At 39.3% G+C, this 22,500-nt stretch overlaps 1 protein-coding gene across 2 annotated transcripts in view; it reads right to left on the bottom strand.

The window, feature by feature from the left end:
* The window catches only part of RTF1 (RTF1 homolog, Paf1/RNA polymerase II complex component), a 47,218-nt gene that overhangs the window by 5,082 nt on the left and 19,636 nt on the right, over window positions 1-22,500 (bottom strand). For both annotated transcript variants that reach the window (XM_014534805.1, XM_014534804.1), the window contains 12 exons: window positions 18,364-18,511; window positions 15,501-15,705; window positions 14,625-14,739; window positions 13,235-13,346; window positions 5,005-5,140; window positions 4,353-4,530; window positions 3,798-3,880; window positions 1,950-2,037; window positions 1,744-1,851; window positions 824-901; window positions 207-328; window positions 1-18 (listed from right to left, as the gene is read on the bottom strand). The exon at window positions 1-18 is cut by the window's left edge and continues 40 nt beyond it. In XM_014534805.1, the coding sequence (XP_014390291.1) occupies window positions 1-18; window positions 207-328; window positions 824-901; window positions 1,744-1,851; window positions 1,950-2,037; window positions 3,798-3,880; window positions 4,353-4,530; window positions 5,005-5,140; window positions 13,235-13,346; window positions 14,625-14,739; window positions 15,501-15,705; window positions 18,364-18,445 (1,325 nt within the window). In that variant the 5' untranslated portion in view covers window positions 18,446-18,511. The remainder of the gene's footprint in view (window positions 19-206; window positions 329-823; window positions 902-1,743; window positions 1,852-1,949; window positions 2,038-3,797; window positions 3,881-4,352; window positions 4,531-5,004; window positions 5,141-13,234; window positions 13,347-14,624; window positions 14,740-15,500; window positions 15,706-18,363; window positions 18,512-22,500) is intronic.

Raw genomic sequence — 22,500 nt, 5'->3', positions numbered from 1 at the left:
TTCCGCTGGTTGATGTAACTAAGGGTAAAGAAGAGGAATGAGTCAGTGGGCTGTGAAGCGAGGAAGGGAACCACTGAGTTGACCTCAGAGAGATGAGGAGCCAGTGCAGCACAGCGTGTACATAAGGCCACAGGCTCACCTGATCACTGTGGCAAGGTTTGTGGACCAAGGATAGGAACCCAATCAAAACAGGCCCTGTAACACACCTAATAGCAGATATGTTCTTGGTCCGCTGGCGGTCCAGGGCCTCTGCCCGCTCCTCCAGCTCATTCAGCTGGTCTTGGATTTGTTTGGCCTTGTCCTGATCCCCCAGGTCCTCTGCCATGGCCTGCACAGGGAGGAAAGTGTGTAATTTTGGCCTCAATTTGTATCACGTGTCCCCTGACTTCCCGCACAGGCAAGCTACCTCACAATATGAACAAATGACAGGAGGTGTGAAATAACACTTAGAACTTATAGTAGTAACACGTTCCCATACAGCTACCTGGCTCTGGGCCTCTGCTAGCATTAACGCCAGAACGCAGGCCCTATATGTCTCACTACAACAAGGCTCCCCTATCCTGATGTGAAGAATGGAAACCACCTACTGCAGCTGGGCGTGGCAATACAATTCATCTGTTCAGACCTAGACTGATACTACCCTAGGGTCTATCTGATCACACATGAAACTGAAGTGATTAGAAAGAAGACGAAAAGAACAAGCAAGATCAGTTTCAGTTTATAGAAAGGAAAATCCTGCCTCTGCTTACTCGCCAGGGTGAACAAGTTTGATTCTCACATAGCCTTAGAGGACAAGGAAAGAGGTCTGAGAGCAAGTCCTTACCTTTTCCTTTAGCAGCTGAGTCTTCTTCATGGCATAGTTAGGCGGAGCTTTCCTGAACCTTTCTTTCTCTTTTACAATCTGTACCAGAGAGGAGATACCAGCAGTGAGGTATTCCTAAACTACTTTTGGAGAGGCTAAGTGAGCCCATTTTGGAGGCAAGCAGCTAGTTAAAAGGGGGCTGCTCTTCCTACAGCAGTGTCATGCCCCAGAGAGAGCGAGTTCATTCCAAGGCATACTATGCTGCTTCCGGGGTCACGGAGATTCTTCTGGGACAGTCTGAAGGAACATGCACCAATAAACAGCAGCAGCCCAGAGGCCTGGTATTGTAAGGCTAGCCACTGTCCAAGAGAACAGAGATCAAAGAATTTTACCAAAATATTTTGGAGGAAAAAAAACTCTTGAAGGACCAACCCTAGCAGAATACAGATCCCTGAATCCTGAATACACTTCTATAGTCTAGAACTTCAAATGAGAATGTATAGAAAATACTCTGATAAACTATAAACAGTAAGAGAGCAATATCAGCATTCCCTTATCCTCATGCAATAACAGCACAGCTAAAAACACCAAGATGTAAGGAAGGGAGCCCTAGCCAGTTTGGCTCAGTGGATAGAGCGTCGGCCTGCAGACTGAAGGGTCCCAGGTTGGATTCCAGTCAAAGGCATGTACCTCAGTTGCAGACTCCTCCCCAGCCCGGGCCCTCATCGGGGCACATGCAGGAGGCACCCAATTGATGTGTTTCTCTTACATCAATATTTCTGTCTTTCCCTCTCTCTTCCATGCTCTCTAAAAATCAATGGAAAAATATCCTTGGGTGAGGATTAAAAAAAAAAAAAATGATGTAAGGAGGGAAAAGTCATGCTCTTCTCTAACACTGGTTCTTGATGAACCGCTAGGCTCTGAAGTATCAGTTTTCTTACCTCTTCAATGTCTTGATCATTAAATTTATAATTAAGAGCTTCTTTAATAGATAATTCCTTCTTATTGATTTCATCTAGAGTGGGCAACTGCATGCCAGCAGAAAACATCTGGACCAAAACATGATAAAAGGTTATATAATAAGTGATTTTGGAAAGAAACGCTGTAACCATTTTCAGGAACAGCTAGGTGTTGTCTGCCCACTTACCGCTTCTTTCCACTTCATGAATTCGCTTTCAGTGAATTCTTGGTTTGAGACAAACTCTAGGCGGAATACCCGTTGGTCATTGCCATGCCTACATAAGAAAGAGACAGCATCTCCAAGAATATGTTGACAAGTACCAGCAAAACAACCCTACCGGACTGTGTACCATCTATATCTGTGGTTCTCAATCCTGGCTACACTTTAGCATCATCAAGATTTATAAAAATTCCAGTGTCAAAGCACCTTTGTAGATAAACTGAATAAGAATCTCTGGGAGTAGGAACCAGGCACTGAAATTAACAAACAAAGCCTCCCAGGTTGTTCTAATGTGCAGCCAAGATTAAGAATCAGCCCAGCTGGTGTGCCTCTGGTTGAGTGTTGACCTATGAACCAGGAGGTTTTTGGTTTGATTCCAAGTCAGGGCCCATGCCTGGGTTGCAGGCTTGATCACTAGTAGGGGGCATGCAGGAGGCAACTGATCAAGGATTCTCTCTCATCACTGATGTTTCTCTCTCTCTCTCTCTCCCTCTCTGAAATCAATAAAAATTAAAAATAAATTAAAAAAAAAATAAAGCTATGGACTTGGCCTGGTACTTCAAAAGTCCATTTATAAGCCGTAACCGGTTTGGCTCAGTGGATAGAGCGTCGGCCTGCGGACTGAAGGGTCCCAGGTTCGATTCCGGTCAAGGGCATGTACCTTGGTTGCCGGCACATCCCCAGTAGGGGGTGTGCAGGAGGCAGCTGGTGGATGTTTCTCTCTCATCGATGTTTCTAACTCTCTATCCCTCTCCCTTCCTCTCTGTAAAAAATCAATAAAATATATATTTTTTTAAAAAGTCCATTTATAATAAAATTTGTCACAGTCAATTGGCCTCCAGAATATGAGATACCATGGATATATTCCCTGGAGAGGAAGAACACTGTCTTTCTACCGACCCCTGTGCTGACAAAGTTAAGTGAATCAGTGCCATTCTCCTAGAGCAGTGGTCCTCAACCTTCTGGCCCTTTAAATACAGTTCCTCATTTTGTGACCCAACCATAAAATTATTTTCGTTGATACTTCGTAACTGTAATGTTGCTACTGTTATGAATCGTAATGTAAATATCTGATATGCAGGATGGTCTTAGGCAACCCCTGTGAAAGGGTCGTTTGACCGCCAAAGGGGTCGCAACCCACAGGTTGAGAACCGCTGTCCTAGAGACAGTCACTCGCTGCACATCATGGCCACTGCCCTCCCCAATTGGTTCTTTTCAAACAGAGCAATGGAGATAATGGGGATGGGAGAAGGAATGGGGAGGACTCATAGAGAGCAAGTCAGGCCATGGTAGAGCAATGTCTGTTACCTGCTATTTGCAGTGGTCCTGGCAAACTGCTTCTATACCAATGTGGGGCTTTAGAATCTTCAGGAGCCAAGAGGGCAGGGATTTGTGTGTGTATTTTGTTGTCACTGCTATCCTGATACTCAGAACAATGGCACATAGCAGACATTCAGTAAGTATCACGTTATCGAAGAGGAAACTAAGTCCAGAAAGGTGACCTGACTTGTCAAAGATCAGGGTAGCCAGTGCCAGTGCCACGTCCAGAAAGCACGCCTCCCGACCAGGCTCAGGAAATGCTTGTAGGGCTCTGCGAGGAGGTGGTCTTACAACCTGACTTTTTACTTCTATATGTCCTACCACTTCGTATCTCTGATTTCCCCTAGGAGAGAGACATATACCCTACTTTCTCTCCAGACAACAGCATAATAAAAGTCCCAGAAAACCATCACATTGGGAGAGAATAACAGCCCACACAGGCAGTGCCTGTTTGCAATGGGAGCAGAAGTGGCCACACAGAAACACCCCTCCTACCGTAGCTGTAGCCCTTTGTTTGTTCTGGTGCCACCAAGCTGGTAAACCTTGGCGGTTTCCACAACACCCGTGATCTCAGCAACCTAAGAGAAAGGACAGAGACGATATTCAAAACAGAGTCAGAGCTCTCCACACCACTCTCTCTTTGGCTCTACCGACTGCAGACGAGTGACCCTGCACTGAGAGGAGTCCACAGCTGAAAGGTGTCCTGGGCACCTTTCTCAGGTTTAGAACTGATGGCCAAACACCAGGAGCCCCGTGTGCAGAGTAAGCAAGCACCAGGGAAGGAGGCAGTTAGCCTGTGGGGCTCATGAGAAGCTTCCCCTCCAATTTAATCCTACCTATTGGGGGAGGTACTTGGAATTCCAGAGATCAGTTTTATCAAATATAAAGATCATGGAGGTCAGTTCCCACTGCCAAGCTTTCCAGGGTAAGATATGGTAAGACCATACAACCCAGAACAAATGGGACTAGAAGAGTGACAGATTTATGCAGTATCTCTTAGAGTATTTATATTTAAAACATGGATAACTGTCCAAGGAAAGAAACACCAACCCGGTAAACTGGTTTGCTGTTGTGGTTTCCAATGCCAATCCGTACAAAACATCCTGTGACAGTTTTAGCAAAGAAGGGCATATGACACCAACGTTCCAGCTTATGCCGTGATAATCGAACCCGATTCAGTTCTTCGGGTAAGGACACTGGTTGTGATTTCGGAGGGATTTCTTCTTTCCTGTGAGGAACGAAGGGCACTGGGAAAAGTGTTCATCATAAAAACTGATCCAGATAAAACTTAACAAAGTCAAAGTACATGTGATGAAGGCAGTAGGAGAAATAAATGATCCTACAGGAAAGAGTGGTCATAGAATCCTGTTATTAACCAGTAGTGTGAACTGTGCTGATAAGGCTGCCACCTTCCCAGATCACCTATTAGAGTAAGAAGACAAATGGAAGCATCTGGCCATGGGGGTGACGTGATGTCAGTTCTACCTACTGGGCCCAAATGAAATGTCCAGGGCTTCAGGCCAAGAGCCAAAGGCAGGCACATATGTCTGGGCTAATGTACAGGGAACTCAACTCCGCAATTCAGGGTCCTGGACCAAACAACATTCAGAGACCAAACAGGGAGATTTTGGAAACTACACTAAGCTTCTCCTCAAAGAACCCACCTGTCCCAACTACCAGACTAAAATGTACATAAGCTTACTCTTCTTCTTCATCAGAGGATGATGTTCGGGATGAGCGGTCTGTCTTTTCACTGGATTTGTCATCTTCCTCCTCCTCCTCATCGTCAGAGTATCCCTCACTGGTTTTTAATGGCTGTTTTTTGGCGAGGAGCTCAGCTAAAAAGAAAGGGAAAATGTTTACTTAGCTTCTCTCAGTAAGAAACTGGAACATTCTTCATCTTTGAAAAAGAACTAACACATTGAAAATGACTTGATAGCTCCATCTGCTGGGAACTGGATTGTGATGATTTGGATACATGAAGAAGTGAGACCCTGGCCAGTTTGGCTCAATGGGTGGAGCATCGGCCTGCAGACTGAGGGTCGCAGGTTCGAATACAGTCAAGGGCATGTACCTTGGTTGCAGGCTCGATCCCCAGCCCTAGTCGGAGCAGGTGTAGGAGGCAACCAGTTGATGTGTCTCTCTCACATCAGTGTTTTTCTCTCTGTGCCTCTCCCCATCCCTTCCATTTTCTTTTTTTTTTAAATATATTTTTATTGATTTCAGAGAGGAAGGGAGAAGGATAGAGAGATAGAAACATCAATGATGAGAAAGAATCATTGATTGGCTGCCTCCTGCATGCCCCCCACTGGGAATCGAGCCCACAACCCAGACATGTGCCCTTGGCCGGAATCGAACCTGGGACCCTTCAGTCCGCAGGCCGATGCTCTATCCACTGAGCCAAACCGGCTAAGGCCCTTCCATTTTCTTTAAAAAAATCAATGAGAAAATATCCTTGGGTTAAGATTAACAAAACAAACAAACAGGAAAACAAACAACAACAAAAAATGAAGTGAGTTAAACCCAAGAGTTAAACCATTTAAGCACTAAATGTCAAGCCTCAGTAGACACAAAAAGGGCTGGAATACTGTTTCTAAGTGGGCAGAAAGGATCACCAATTGTACCGACAATTGTTTTTCATTGCACTTAAGATACTTGACGATGGTCAGGAAAGATGGGGGGAAATTTTATGATGACTTCAGAGAATCTTTGAGTAAAACTTTAGATAGAAAGCAGCTACAGTCAATTATGACACAAATGGGCATCACTGTATTCCAATAAATATTATTTACAAAAAGGTAGTTTATCAACTGCTGCTCGACATAAAATATAAGGAGTGATTTCTAGGATATATAGTAAAGTGGAAAAGCAAGGTAGAGAAAAGTGTGTATGGAGTGCTACCATTAATCTAAGACAGTAGGTGAATCTGTGTCCTTTTGTTTAGGGGGAAAAGGAAAGATAAAAAAATTTTTCTAAGTGGTTACCTTTTATGGGAAGAAGGAAAGGGGTGAAATAGAAAGGTATAGTGCTAAACTTTTCTGAATATGCCTTATTTAGTAGATTTTACTTTGGAACCTTGTATTTTATAAAACAAAATAATAAAAAGTAATTTCTATACATCACAAGCAAAATGAATGAAGTAAAGTATTCATTTGATGACACAACCACACAAAAAGGAACTATAACAAGCAACTTTAAAATATAGCCATTAAAAAGATAGACATAGACCAATAGAAAAGAAAGCCCAGAAGTAAACCCTTATATATATGGTCAAATAATTTTCGAGAAGGGTGTCAAGACCATTCAATGGGAAAACAACAGTCTTAAAAAAAATGGTGCTGGAAAAATTAGATATCCCACATGTAAAAACACCCCACAAAGAAGTTGGACCCTTACCTTACAACTGTATACAAAAATTAACTCAAAATGGATTATAGACCTAAATATAAGAACTAAAACTATAAAATTCTTAAAAGAAACCTTTAGGGGAAAAGTTTCATGACACTGGATAACAATTTCTTGGATATGACAACAAAAGCAGAGGCAACAAAAGAAAAATATTAAGTTAAAAATTATACTTCCATCAAAATTAAAAGCTTCCATGAATCAAACAACACTATCAAAAGCAAAAAGACCATCCTGGCCGGTTGCTCAGTGGTTAGTGTGTTGGCCTGTGGAGGGAAGGGTTGTGGGTTCGATTCCTGGTGAAGGGCACATATCTCAGTTACAGATTCCCTGGCCCCTGTAGGGGCAAGTGCAGGAGGCAGCCAATTGATGTGTCCCTCTCATGTTTCTCTCTCTTTCTCTCTCCCTCCTCTCTAAAAATTACTGGAAAATATATATATATATATTTTTTGGTGAGGATTAACAGCAACAAAAAGAATACCAAATGGGAAAGACATATGTGAAAATCATACACAGTGGAACCTCAGTTCTCGAACTTAATTCTGGAAGGCTGTTCAAGAAGCGATTTGTGGAAAAAAGAATCATTTCTTCCAATTATAAATAATATAAATTGAATTAATCCATTCCAGACCCCCAAATGATTCCCTATTTTAACCTTTCTTATATACAGTACATGTCTAATGTATTGTTTAATCTATAAACACTTTTAAAATTAAATTTACTAAACCACTCCCTACTAGTCTTAAATGAATCACTTTTAGTGTTCAATCCAGGGATGTCTTTCAGGTCAGCATGCAGCATCTTTGCTTGTTCATATATCGCTGCCTCTGAAATAGCTGTCACTGCCTAATTGCTTTTCGTTTCTCCAAATCGGCAAGTTTTTCTACCCCTTTCATTGTCTGTGATCATTGTTTCTTTCACACACTTAGCAACATTAGCACTCTTTTTTCTTTAAAATTTTTTTTAACAGAATGATTCTGTTGATTTTTAAAAAAATATATTTTTATTGATTTCAGAGAGGAAGGGAGAGGGAGTGATAGAAACATCAATGATGAGAATGAATCATTGATCAGCTACCTCCTGCATGGGGATTGAGTCACAACTTGGGCATATGCCCTGACTGGGAATATAACCTTGACCTCCGGGTTCATAGGTCAATGCTCAACCACTGAGCCACACCAGCTGGGCAACATTAGCACTCTTGATGGCCTTTTTATGTTTTAAAATTGTGTTAATCCTTGATATTGATTTCACCAGCAACAAAAGCATTATCTCTGATGCCTGAGAAACACTTTTTGTCATTCTCAGGTATCAGCTTGAAAGGGTTGTCAGTTTGAAAACAAATTGGTTGAAACCGAATTGTTCGAGAAACAAGGTTTGGCTGTATTTAATAAGGGATTAATAGTAAAAAAATAAAAAAAACACCTATAACTCAACAACAAAGAAGTTGATTAAAAAATGAGCAAAAGCTATAATAGATATAACTTCATCAAAGAAGTTATCCAAATGGTCAATAAGCACATGAAAAGATGCTCAACATCACTAATCATTAGAGAAATGCAAATAACAATCACATTTCATATCCACTAGAATGGCTACTATCAAAAAGACAATAACAAGTGTTGGTGAGGATATGGAAAAAGTGAAACCCTCATACACTGCTGGTGGGAATACAAAATGGTAAAGCCACTTTGGAAAACATTCTGGCAGTTTCTCAAAAGGTCAAACACAAATTTACCATATGTTTCAACAATTCCACTCTTGCTCTAGCTGGGTAGCTCAGTTGATTAGAGCGTTGTCTCAATACGCCAAGATTGTGGGTTTGATCCCCCATCAAGGCACATACAACAATCAACCAATGAATGTATAAATAAGTGGAACCTGGCCAGTGCAGCCCAGTGGTTGAGCATCAGCCTATGAACCAGGAGGTCACAGTTCCATTCCAGTCAGGGCACATGCCCGGGTTGCAGGCTCCAGTGAGGGGTGTATAGGAGGTAGCCGATCAATGATTCTTTCTCATTATTGACATTTCTATCTCTCTTTCCCTCTCACTTCCGTTCTGAAGTCAATAAAAATATATTTTAAAAATAAATAAGTGAAACAACAAATTGATGTTTCTCTCAAATCAATAAAAGGAAAAAACACACACCACACAATTCCATTCCTAAGTACTACATACCTAAGAGTAATTAAAAACATGGGTCTAATCAACAACCTATACACAAATGTTCATAGGAGAACTATTTATAGTAGTAAAAAAAGCAGAAACAACCCAAATGTCCATCAAGAGGTCAATGGATAAATAAAATGTATTTATCCATACAATGGAATATTATTCAGACATAAAGAGGAAGAAGTATTGACATATGCTATCTCATGGATGAACCTAGAAAATATTATGCTAAGTGAAAAAAGTCAGACACAAAAGACCATATATTGTGTGATTCGATTTCTATGACATGTCTAGAACAGGCAAATCTATAGAGCTAGAAAGTAAATTAATGCTGGGGGATGACAGACCTGGAAGGTGATGGCTATAGCAAGGGGGTTTCTTTTTAGGGTAATAAAATATTCTAAAAGCCATTGAGTTTTACTGCACAGCTTTGTGAATATACTAAAAGCAACTGCCTTGTATACTTTAAATAAATAGTATAGTACATTAATTATAGCTCATAAAGTTGTTATGAAAAACAAAACAAAAAATCTTGGCATCCAAATTTTGAAATGAACTTATTCAGTATGAGGCTCCTGGTAAGTTTTATCCTTAAAAAACAAAAAAGAAATTCAGAGACAAGATGGTAACTAAGTAAATGTGGTACTTGCATCCTACCACAACCACCTGAAATTTAGCTAAAGTGAAGTCCTATAGCTAAGTATATAAAGAAGAAGCCACAGACTGAAAGAAAAGGGATGGAAAAGTTATTTCTTAAAAAATGGAAACAAGCTGGTGTAGCAATGCTTATACCACAGAAAATAGACTTTAAAATAAAACCTATAATGCCCTGGATACTATGGCTCAGCTGGTTGAGCATCATCCCTTGCACTGAAAGGTCACCAGTTCAAATCCCAGTCAGGGAACATACTGGGTTGTGGGTTCAATCCCTGGTCGGGTTTCGAATGGGAAGCAACCCATCAATGCTTCTCTCTCTCCCTCTCCTTTCCTCTCTTTCTAAAATCAATAAAAACAACAACAACAAAAAGGCTGCCCTAGCCAGTGCGGTTCAGTTGGTTGGGTGTCGTCTAAAAGGTTGCCGGTTCACTGAAAGGTTGATGGTTCAATTCCCTCTCTGAAATCAATAAAAATAAAAAAATAAAAATAATTTCTTAAAAAACACACACACATATATATATGAAAATGGTGGAGAAATTAAAAAAAAAAAAACAAAAAACAACAAAAAAACAGACATAGGCTATAAGAGGCTGTAATGAAGGACCCAGCAATTTCACTTTTGGGTATTTATCTGAAGAAACTCAAAACACTAAAATGAAAAGACATATGCATCCATATATAATCATTGCAGCATTATTTACAATACCCAAGATATGGAAGCAACCTAAGCATCTATCAACAGATGAATGGATAGCCCCGCTGGTATGGCTCAGTGGTTGAGCTTCGACCCATGAACCAAGAAGTCAGAGTTCAATTCCCAGTTGGGGCGTATGCCCAGGTTACAGACTTAGTCCCTGGTGGGGCAGGGGGGTGGGTGGGACATGGCCAATTGATGATTCACTCTCATCAATGTTTCTATCTTTCTATACCTCTCCCTTCCTCTCTCTGAAATAAATAAAAAAATAGATGAATGAATAAAAAAGTGGTATATATATAAAATGAAATGACTCAACCATTAAAAAAAGAATGAAATCTTGCTATCTGCAACAACATGGATGGACCTAGAAGGTACTGTACTGAATGTAATAAGCCAGACAAAGAAAGACAAATGTCATATGTTTCACTTATATGTGGAATCTAAAAAATAAAATAAATGAACAGGCAGACCAGAAACAGACTCAATAATACAGAGAACATTTTGACGATTGCCAGATGGTTGGGGGAATGAGTGAAAAAGGTGAAGGGATAAAGAGCACAAAATGGGAGTTCAAAGTAGTAGTTACAGAATAGTAATGGGGACAAAAAGTATAGCACAGGAAATATAGTTAATGATATAGCAATAACTATGTATGATGTCAGATGTGTACTAGATTTATTGAGGTAATCACTTTATAAGTTATATTATATAAATGTCTTATCACTGGGTTGTACACCTAAAACTAATATAATACTGTACACCAACTGTAATTAAAAAATAATTAAAAAAACAAACCAAGCTCTGTACACTGAAAAGACTTAGACATAATAGTCAACCCAGTAATATGAACACTTGTTGGATCTAGACTGTGGTGTCTACATACAATTTCTCATGAAAAAGGAACCAGAGTTCCTCAGAGAAATGGCTGATTCCAAATTCAGAAAGCAAGAAAACTGTTAAAAACTACTGGAGTCTCATATCAAAAGGACTTAGGCTACAACTGGTTAATTACTGCAATGGACTGAAATGTATGAAGTATCTTAAAATCCATGAGTTCATAACGATATTCAAAATAAAGAAACGAACCTCACTGGTCACCTTTGGAAGTTGTCAAGGAACTATCTTTCTTTTAAAACCTAGTAAAGCAAAAAAAATATCCAGCATTTATTCTGCCTTTCCTATAAAAAATAGTACCTAGTGGTAACTAAATAGCTGATGAGTAGTTTCTCTTTATAGAAGTAAACCCAAGATAATAAATGAAGAAATAATAATAGATTATAACATCACCCTTTTGCAACTCATAATAAATTAAATGATCTAGGTAATGATTACAATGGCTGTTGGGATAGAACATTTTACTATTACCAATGCTTCACCGTTCTTATACCCATGCTCTTTGCCATGTGACTCAGTGTGAAGTTCCTCTCAGCCATTAATGTTGGACTTGGTAATGTGACTTGCTCTAGCCCATGGAATGTGCACACATCTGACACGGCCCATTCCAAGTCTAGGCCATAAGAGGCATCTCATGTTTCTGCTTGCCCCTATTATGCTTCTGCCATCACCATGAGAAGAATGTGCCCTAGTTATACTGGTCTGAGGCGGGAGAGAGAGAGGTGAAACAGACCTGCTTCTATCCTGAAACTTGGGAACAATCCCATCTAAACCTGTATATCAAGCAACCCCTACCTGAATGGCAGATGCATGACTAAGAACAAATGATTGTTTATCTGAGTTTGGGGCAGTTTGTTATTTCACATTATTGTGGTAATAGTTAAATGACAGCTGGTAGTATCACAAAATGAAAGACAAGCAGATACTCTGGGTCCCCTGGTATAATATATCACTACCTAAAACTTAGTCTTACAAAAAAAACCAAAATAGAAACAGAACAAATCCAAATCTGTCCAATTCTCTAACTACAAATTATAGGAAATTCAAGGGACTAGAAAAACACATTCAACACCACGAATGTGATATAGTCAGCATCTATGAAAAACTACAAGATAAATGACCCAGGTTCTTCAACAAATAAACTGAAAGGGGCTAGCTAAAAAAGAGATTGACAGGAAAACCTATAGATTAAGTGACTTCAAGGATTATTAACAAATAACAATGTGTGGATTTTATTTATATACTGATTCAAATGATCAGATTAGTATATTTTATAGAACTAGAGAAATTTAAAGACTGACTAGATATTTGTATAAAGGAATAAAATGGTAAGGGATTCGTTGTTATCATTTTTTAGGTAATGTATCAGCATTATAGTTATATTTAAAGTAAGAGCCCTTATCTTTTCAATATATTTCAATGTATTGAAATAATTATGGTTGAAATATAATGATGCTGGGATTTACTTTAAAATAACCTGATGATAAAAAAACATAATAAAAAAATAAAATAACCTGATGGAAGAGGAAGTATAGTTTTAACAAGATTGGCCATGAGTTGCTGTTACTATTCTTATGCACCATTCAGACTTGTTAGAGTAGATGTGGGTTATGATTGCCAAGTTCGCCCACCACAGTAGTTTTATCACTAAACGTTGGACTTGTTGATGGAGTCCCATAGTAGTTTCAGTGTTAGACACAGTTTTTTCCACTATACACCTGTGCATTTTCTCTTTGGGTGACTGAATGAATGTTTAAGACATTTGTGTGCAAAGTTACTCTTTTTATGAACTGTTGTGCCCTGTCAATGCATATTGCTCTGTGACTCCAGTATATCTTACCTGTACTGATCAAACCTAAGTAAACATTTTTATTATAACTCCTCCAAAACAAAAAATAAACAAACAAACAAACAAAATGATTGGCCGTGAGTTGACTGTTGAGGCTGGATGATGATGGGTTCATGGAGGTTCATTACACTATACTCTGTATGTTTTTGGAATTTCCCATAATAAAGAGCTAAAAAGGGGGAAAAATAAAAATGAGCACTAGGAAGTCAAATCATATGATCAAAGACACCAAGTAGCATTATATTTTCCCTACTTACCTGTTCTGTTCTTCCGTTTCTCTCTCTCTGCTTTGAGCTCCTCCATGGCTTGAGATTTTTTATCTAGTTTCTCATCCCGTTTGGAACGCCGTTCCTTGTTGTGGGATGTTACCTGGGAAGGGAAAGATATGTAGGATGGCTCTTTTTACCAACTGGCTATGACTGTCTATACCCAACAATTAACTATTTAGTTCTTCACTGTGAATCTATATTGGCTATAGAAACTGAAACTTGTTTAAAGGGGAAGAGCATCCTCTTGTGGACAAAGAGGATAGAGCAGTAGAGTCAGCCCCCATTTTCCCTGCCTAATAAACAGAAAGCCTAAGAATTATAGGAATGAGCACTTTTTAAAATATATGTAAAATATATATACAGGCAGTCCTCGGGTTAGGTCGGACTCGATGTACGTCGTTTCATGGTTACGTCGCCATCTCCCATTTATTTATATATATATAAAAAAAGTTCCCTCATTTCTACATATGTGCTTTATGTTTTTTATTATGTATCTACCACAAGTAAAGGTCAGGAATTGTTATCTTTATTTTTTTTTTTCACTGTTTCACTTCATTACTACTGTGTATGTGCTCCATGTGAGTGATGTAGGTGCTTCTGCAGGTGGGTTCCGACTTACGGCAAAAATCACATTACATCGCGCCATAGGAACGGATATCCGACATAACCCAAGGACCTACTGTACATATATATTTTTATTGTTGACAATATTACAGATGTCCCCCATCCTGCCCTCCCTTTTCCCATCTCTTCCCAGCCCCTGCCCTACCCCAGGCCTTCACCACACTATTGTCTGTGTCCATGGGCTATGCCATGCATGCATATAAATTCTTTGATTAATCTCTTCCCAGCCTCCTCTCTGAGATCTGTCAGTCTGTTCCACGCATCCATGCCTCTGGACCTATTTTGTTCCTCAGGTTATTTTGTTCATTAGATCAGGAATAAGCACTTTCAAGAAGGACATCCTAGATCATAGCCAATATTTGCTGATATTATCAACAAAGCTTTTTGTGACGAATGCAGAGATGACTAATTTTCCCAGTTACTTTTACAACCAAGTACAGGATGACATACACCTGATTGAGTAAACATAACTAACCAACTGGGCTACCTTGGACAGGATATTTACCAACTTTTCCTTAGAGGCTGTTCACACATCAGTTAAGCTGCTTTTTAAATGCAGACTTGAGTGAAGGATTCCTAAGGAATTAAACAGTGCAGCTAAGGGTGAAATGATATATCTAGAGAATGAAGACAGTATGTAATAGTCATGCACTAACTGACTTAGGCTGATTAATATAAACGCATCTTTTATATAAATACATGAACTCAAAACAGATTTTATTCTTCAGATAATTAGGTCCATTGAATCTCCTACCTGAGATTCTTGAATCTGTGTCAGCTTTTTCTTTTCTTGCTCCTCTTCTTGCTTTTTCTTTTTTTCTTTCTTTTCTTTCTTTTTGGCTGTTTTTAGTTTTTTCTTAATTTCAAATCTGATTAAAAGATATATATTTTTTTAAGTTGCAATTAAATATTTGTAATGACTGATTTCTATTAGATAGGAGAAAGGAAGTAAGTAGGGGTGAGGAGTTAATAAACGTTTTCTGCTTCCTTTAAGAAACTCCAATGTACAAGTACCATAAAAAACATTGAATATAGCCCGGCTGGTGTGGCTCAGAGGTTGAGCATTGACCTATGAACCAGGAGGTCATGGTTCGATTTCTGGTCAGGGTACAAGCCCAGGTTGTGGGCTCGATCCCCAGTAGGGTGCATGCAGGAGGCGGCAGATCAATGATTCTCTCTCATCATTGATGTTTCCATTTCTTTCTCCCTCTTTCTTCTTCTCTGAATAAAATATATATTTAAAAATATTGAATATAGCCCTGGCTGGTTTGGCTCAGTGGATGGAGCATCAGCCTGCAGACTGAAGAGTCCCGGATTTGATTTCTGGTCAAGGACACGTACCTCGGTTGCAGGCTTAATCCCCGGCCCTGGTGGCCCTGGTCGGGCCCAATGCAGGAGGCAACCAATCGATGTGTTATTTCTTACATCAATGTTTCTCTCTATCTCTTCCCCTCCTTTCCACTCTCTAAAAATCAATGTAAAAATATCCTCAGAGAGGATTAACAACAATAATAATAATGATAAATCTCAAGTCTTAATTAACTAAATCCTAAAGAGATAGGGCTTCAAATGTGAATTTTGGAAAATTATTTTATTATTTTATTTACTCATTAAGGAACTATAACCTTACCTTCTTTTTAACACCTCCCTCTTCTCAATGCGGTTGAAGAGTTCTTGCTCTCTTTCCTTCTCTGTCATCTGTTCCAGACGAGCCCTGTCCTCCTCATCCCCCATGAGGTCTTCCCCGTAGCCATCATGGAACTCTTCATCTTCAGAAGAGGAGTCAGAGTCTGAACTGGAGGAGGAGCTGTTGCTGTCAGAATCCGACACTTCACCTGCCACAAAGGGCGAACAGAAGATTAGGCTCTACTAGAGAAGACAGGCCACAGGTGACTCAGCGTTAATCATCATTACTCCTTGGCTCTCCTAGGTAAAATGGCAGATGGCCATCTCTGCTCCCTTGGGAACAGTCTTTGGTCTGCCTTTGGCAAATGCAAGCACAGGTTAGGGAAATTTAGGCTGGAATATAAACCAGCATGTTCTTTTTAATTCAAACTTTTTACTTTTGAAAAAATTGCAGACCTAAAGAAAAAAGTTGCAAGAATAAATGATTCCCATACTTTTTTTTCTTTAATCTCATCTGAGGATATTTTTTCCACTGCTTTTCAGAGAGAGTGGAAGGGAGGGAGGGAGAGAAGAAAAACACTGATGTGAGATATATCCACATCAATGGATGTATCTCATCCATAGTTACTGGCTGCTTCCCACACATGCCTGGACTGGGGCAGGGAGTGAACCCCAACCCAGGTATGTGCCCTTGACCGGGAATCAAACCCAAGACCTCGGTGAGCTGGCTGACACTCTAACCAGTTAGCAACACTGGCCAGAGTTCCCGCACATCCTTTTTATCCTCTTCAATATTTTTATTGATTTCAGAGAGAGGAAGAAAGGGAGAGAGATAGAAACATCAATGATTAGAATCATTGATTGGCTGCCTCCTGCAGAGCCCACACTGGGGATCAAGTTGCAATCTGGGCATGTGCCCTGACCAGGAATTGAACCATGACCTCCTGGTTCATAGGTCAATGCTCAATCACTGAGCCACACTGGCTGGGCCCATACATCTTTTTATAAAATATATTTTATTGATTTCAGAGAAGAAGGGAGAGGGAGAGAGAGAAACATCAATGATGAGAGCGAATCATTGATTTACTGTTTCCTGTATGCCCCACACTAGAGATCAAACTGCAACCCGGGCACTGCCCTGACCGGGAATCAAACCATGATCTCCTGGTTCACAGATTGATGTTCAACCACTGAGCCATGCCAGCTGGCCATATATCTTTTAACTTAGGTTTACACATTGTCAACATTGCCAATTTACTTTCTACTTATATAAAATAATGAATATACATTTTTATTATTCATTTTGCTGAACTGAAAGTTGCAGAGATTGTAACCCTTTATACCTAAACACTTCTCCTAAAAGACAGTCTTTTAGATAACCAATTATACAATTATCAAATTCAGGAAATTTAACATTGATGGAATACCTTCATCTAACACACTCCCTATTCAAATTTCACCAGTTGTTCTAACATAGTCCTTTATAGCCACTTTTCAGCCAAAGAGGGACCCAATCTAGGATCACACATTGCATTTGGTTGCCATGTCTCTCTAGTAGCCTTTAATCTACAACAACCTTTATTTTTTTGGTCTATCATGCCATTGAATTTTTGAGAAGTATAAGTCCAAATATTATCTAACAGAATTTTATGAGGTAATAAATATTCTTTATCTGAGCCGTAGCCACATGTGCCTACTGAGCAACTGAAATGTGGCTAATGCAACTGAGACACTCAATTTTTAAGTTTTAATTAATTCAAACTTAAATAGCCAGTTACCAAATATCCCCAATTTCGGTTGGTTGGTTTCATCAAGCACTATCCAGGTTATGAATTTTTGGCAACAATACTCCCTAAGTCAGTGGTTCTCAACCTGTGGGTCGCCAACCTGTGGGTTGCGACCCCTTTGGGGGTCGAATGACCCTTTCACAGGGGTCGCCTAAGACCATCGGAAAACACATATATAATTACATATTGTCTTTGTGATTAATCACTATGCTTTAATTATGTTTAATTTGTAACAATGAAAATACATCCTGCATATCAGATATTTACATTACGATTCATAGCAGTAGCAAAATTACAGTTATGAAGTAGTAATGAAAATAATTTTATGGTTGGGGGTCACCACAACATGAGGAACTGTATTAAAGGGTCACAGCATTAGGAAGGTTGAGAACCACTGCCCTAAGTGATTGTGTCCTTTTCAAAGTATCACATCAGGAAGCACCTGATATCATTTTGTCCAATTACTAGTGATATTAATTTGGATTTTTGGTTAAGGTAGTATCCCATAGATTTCTCCATTGTAAAGGCACTTTTTTCTTCTTTGTAGTTATTAAGTATAATGGGGGATGCTTTGAGACTGTAAACATCTTACTCCCAACAAACTCTCACCCAGTGGTTTAACAGTCATTAATAACTCTTGAGTAAATCAATTATTACTGATGGCTGAAAAATGGTGATTCTTCTATCACTTCTACATTTATTAGTTGACATTAAAAAAAATCAATGTTTTAGTGAGTTATTAAATTGATTAGTGAATTCCTAATAAATTTTTTTTACTCAGTTTTGTATCGGTTCAAGGATTTTCCTCCTCAGCCAGACCATGCATAAGAAAGAGGGAAGGGAAGGTCAGGGAAGTAAGGTGAAACTCTAATGCAGGTACTCCTCATGGGTTTCCTGGATGGGGTTCACAGACCTCATTAATCTTCGGAACTGCATGTATTTTTCTTTCTTCATTTAGATTCTCAAAGGATCCATGACCACTTGAATGTTATGAGCTGCTGTAATACATGCACATTTACCTCCATTTCTGACCTGATAAGAGTGGGAGTTCATTCCCAGGGTCTGGGCTACTTGGCTCACCTTCCTTAGGGGCTGAGCTCTCAGCTGAACTGTCTTTGTCCGAACTGCCTGATGAAGCAGTTTTATTGACCTGTTTCTTCATGGTTCCTTTCTTCTCTATTTTTCTGGCCTTTCCTTTCTTCTTATTTTTATTGCTCCCGAACGTCCACTACAAAGAGAGAAGAAAAAGGAAAACTGAAAAAGAGACTTTCTTGGGAAAACCTGGAAGATTCAAAAGTTAAAAGTGACATTCACCAAAATTGCTTTGGACACAAAGTAAATCTACTTTATGTGAAGATATGAATTCTTGAAATCTTGGTTAAAACTTAATAACTTATGGTTTGTAATTTCTTAGTGATAGTACACAATTGATATAATAAAATTTAATTAATGCACTTTTTATCACAACAGAAAAACAAAGATATCAACTTTATGGCAAGTCAACTGAGTTAACGAAAACTCAGTTGTACAGAATCAACCCCTAGAATTACCACCCTCTCTGTTTCCTGTAGTAGAGAAGGCAGTAATTGCTGGGGGCTTGTATGTCTATATTCTCTGTTCAGTACACAGAGAATGGTTTAGTTCTGGAGTGGGTTCCAAGAAGGCAGGAAATAAAGCTTGTCAGCAAAAGAGAATTATAGAAAGCACAGCAAGAGAGGATGAGGCCCATGCTTTAACATGGTAGCACTGCTACCAACTCCAAGGAGGCAGAAAATAAAGTAGATAAGTGTGTGTGTGTGTGTGTGTGTGTGTGTGTGTGTGTGTGTGTGTGTGTATTTGTGTGCATCTATTAAAAAAATGTACATAGCCATGGCCAAGTGGCTCAGTTGGTTGAAGCATTGTCCCCTGCACCAAAAGGTTGCAGAATTGATTCCTAGTCAGGGCACCTAGGTTGAGAGTTTAATCCCTGGTAGAGGCATGTATGGGAGGCAACTGACTGATGTTTCTCTCTCACATGGACCTTTCTCTCTCTCTCTCTCTCAAATCATAAATATATCTCTCTCTCTCTCTCTCAAATCAATAAATATATCCTTGGGTGGGGGTAAAAAAAATCTGCATATACAAGGTATCCAAAAAAACTTATGCACACTTTAACAGCTGATAGCACAATTTTTATTTATTTATTTTATTAAAAATATTTCTTTATTGATTTCAGAGAGGAAGAGGGAGAGAGAGATAGAAACATCAATGATGAGAGAGAATCACTGATTGGCTGCCTCCTGCATACCCCCCATTGGGGATCGAGCCCACAACCCAGGTATGTGCCCTTGGCTGGAATCGAACCCGGGACCCTTCAGTCCGCAGGCCTATCCACTGAGCCAAACCGGCTAGGGCAGATAGCACAATTTTTAAAATGAAATGTATTTTAATAAACAATTCCTTTATAATTATTCAAAGTGTATGTATACATTTTTTGGGACATATGTTTAAATTGAATCATAAATAGGAGATCTCATACATATAAACATACGGAAACTTCAATTGCTGATGTGGCTCAGTGGTTGAGCATCAATCTATGAACCAGAAGGTCATAGTTTGATTCCTGATCAAGGCACATGCTGGGGTTGCGGGCTTGATTCCCAGTGGCAAAGGGGGAAGGGGGGGATGCAGGAGGCAGCCAATCGATGATTCTCTCTCATCATTGATGTTTCTATTTCTCCTTCCCTCTCTGAAATCAATAAAAATCCTATATAATAAAAACTAGTATGCTAAGTGTTCGGTCGTCCATTCAACCAATCAAAGCATGATATGCTAATGATATGCTAAGGCCGCTCAACTGCTTGCTATGACGTGCACTGACCACCAGGGGGCAGACAATTGACTAGGTGACCAGTCGCTATGACGTGCACTGACCACGAGGGGACAGTTGACCAGTCGACCAGTAGGATAGTTTGCTGCTGGGGTCCAGCAGATCAGGACTGAGCGAGATGGGCTAGACACGCCCTGGAGCCCTCCTGTGGTCCCTCCCACTTGCCAACCTCCCACATGCCTCCCTGGCCCTGATCATGAACCAGTGAGGTCCCTTGGCTTGGCCTGTGCCCTCTCACAATCCGGGACCCCTCGGGGGATGTCAGAGAGCCAGTTTCGGCCCAATCCTACAGGCCAGGCCAAGGGACCCCACTGGTGCACGAATTCATGCACTGGGCCTCTAATATATCTATTTAAAAGAACAGTCTTTGCTCCTTCTATAATGTGATGATAAATTAACCTCCTACCTCAAAATGGCTAATATCAGAAGTAAATTTTTTTGTGTGGGTTTTGTTTTTGTGGGGGGTGAAAGGGGTAGTTCTGATGAGGTTTCCATTTTAGAAATATTCCATATGAGCTCTTCTAGTTTACTTTGATTAAATACTGTGAAAGAGTGTTATTTTAATCTTCTGATTTAAATTTAATCTTAGTTATTTTCATTGCCACGTTATTTTTGTACTCAAGAGCTAGGCAAAAGGGGCAAGTAAAAAAACAAGCACATGTTACAGTGTGCTATAAAATGATTTCCCTTTACAAGTTTTTCTACTTCTCAAACTTAAATGTTTTAACTTAGATCATTATCTAGATAAATATCCTAATGCTTCTCTCTTCTAAAGCCTAGTTCTCAACCATTTCAATTTTTTTACCTTTTTTTCATAGCTTTTCTTTTTTTAAATAACTTTTATTTTTCAATTACAGTTAACATACAGCATTATATTAGTTTTAGGTATATAACCCAGTGATAAGACATTTATATAACCTTCCAAGTGATCACCCTGACAAATATAGTACCCATCTGACATCATACATATTACAATATTATTGATTATATTTCCCTATGCTGTAGTTATCTTCCCCGTGACTATTCTGCAATTTCCTATTTGTTCTTAATCCCTTCACCTTTTTCACCCATCCCCCCAGCAATCTGGCAACCCTCAAATGTTTTCTGTATCATTGAGTCTGTTTCTGGTCTGCTTGTTCATTTATTTTGTTTTTTTTAGGTTCCACATATAAGTGAAATCATATGGCATTTGTCTTTCTCTGCCTGACTTATCTCACTCAGCACCAATACATTCTAAGTCTATTCATGTTGTTGCAGATGGCAAGATTTCATTCTTTTTTTTTTTATGGTTGAGTTATATTTCATTGTATATATGCACCACTTTTTATCCATTCATCTACTGATGGACAATTAGGTTGCTTCCATATTTTGGCTATTCTAAATAATGTTGCAATGAATATATAGGTGCATGTCTTTTCAATTTGGTGTTTTGGGCTTCTTCAGATAAATACCAAGAAGTGGAATTGCTGGGTCCTTTGTTATCTTGTTACAGGTTTTGTTGTAAACTCTATTTTGACAGGTATAAATATTGCTACCTACCCCAGATTTTTTTGTTTGTTTCCATGAAATATTTTTTCCATCTTTTTTTTTTTCCAGTCTGTGTGTTTTTCCATCTGAAGTGAGTCTATTTTAGACATATGTAAGGGACTTATTACTCATTTAGCCACCCTATGTCTTTTGATTGGTGCATTTAATCCTTTTGCATTTAAAGTAATTATTGATAGATATGTACTTATTGCTATTTTAATATTCCTTATTTTTATTTATTTTTTATTCCTCAAGAAGAACACGACCTCTTGCCCTAGCTGGTTTGGCTCAGTGGATAGAGCGTCAGCCTGTGGACTGAAGAGTCCCAGGTTTGATTCTGGTCAAGGGCACATACCCGGTTTGCAGGCTCGATCCCCAGTGAGGGGCATGCAGAAGGCATCTGACCAATGATTCTCTCTCCTCATTGTTTCTCCCTCCCTCTCCCTCTCCCTCTCCCTTCCCCTCTGAAATCAATAAAAATATATTTTTTAAAAAAGAACAACTCTTTATTAAATCCTCACCTGCAGATATGTATTTTTATCTTAATTTTTATTTATTCATTTTAGAGAGAAGAAGGGGGTAGATCGAGAGAGGGAGAGATCAATCTGTTATTCCACTTATTTATGCATTCATTGGCTGATTCTTGTATGTGCCCTGACTGGGGATCTAATCCTCAATCTTGGCGTATTGAGATGATGCTCTAAACCAAGCATGTCAAACTCACAGCCCACAACAAATATTTGTGCAGTTATTCAATGTCTGGTAAGTTAATGTTCAAGAATAAAATATTGCCCTAACCGGTTTGGCTCAGTGGATAGAGC

The sequence above is a fragment of the Myotis brandtii genome, unplaced genomic scaffold (genome assembly GCF_000412655.1).
Source record: "Myotis brandtii unplaced genomic scaffold, ASM41265v1 scaffold133, whole genome shotgun sequence".
NCBI lineage: Eukaryota > Metazoa > Chordata > Mammalia > Chiroptera > Vespertilionidae > Myotis > Myotis brandtii.
This window is presented reverse-complemented; position numbering and strand designations above follow the sequence as displayed.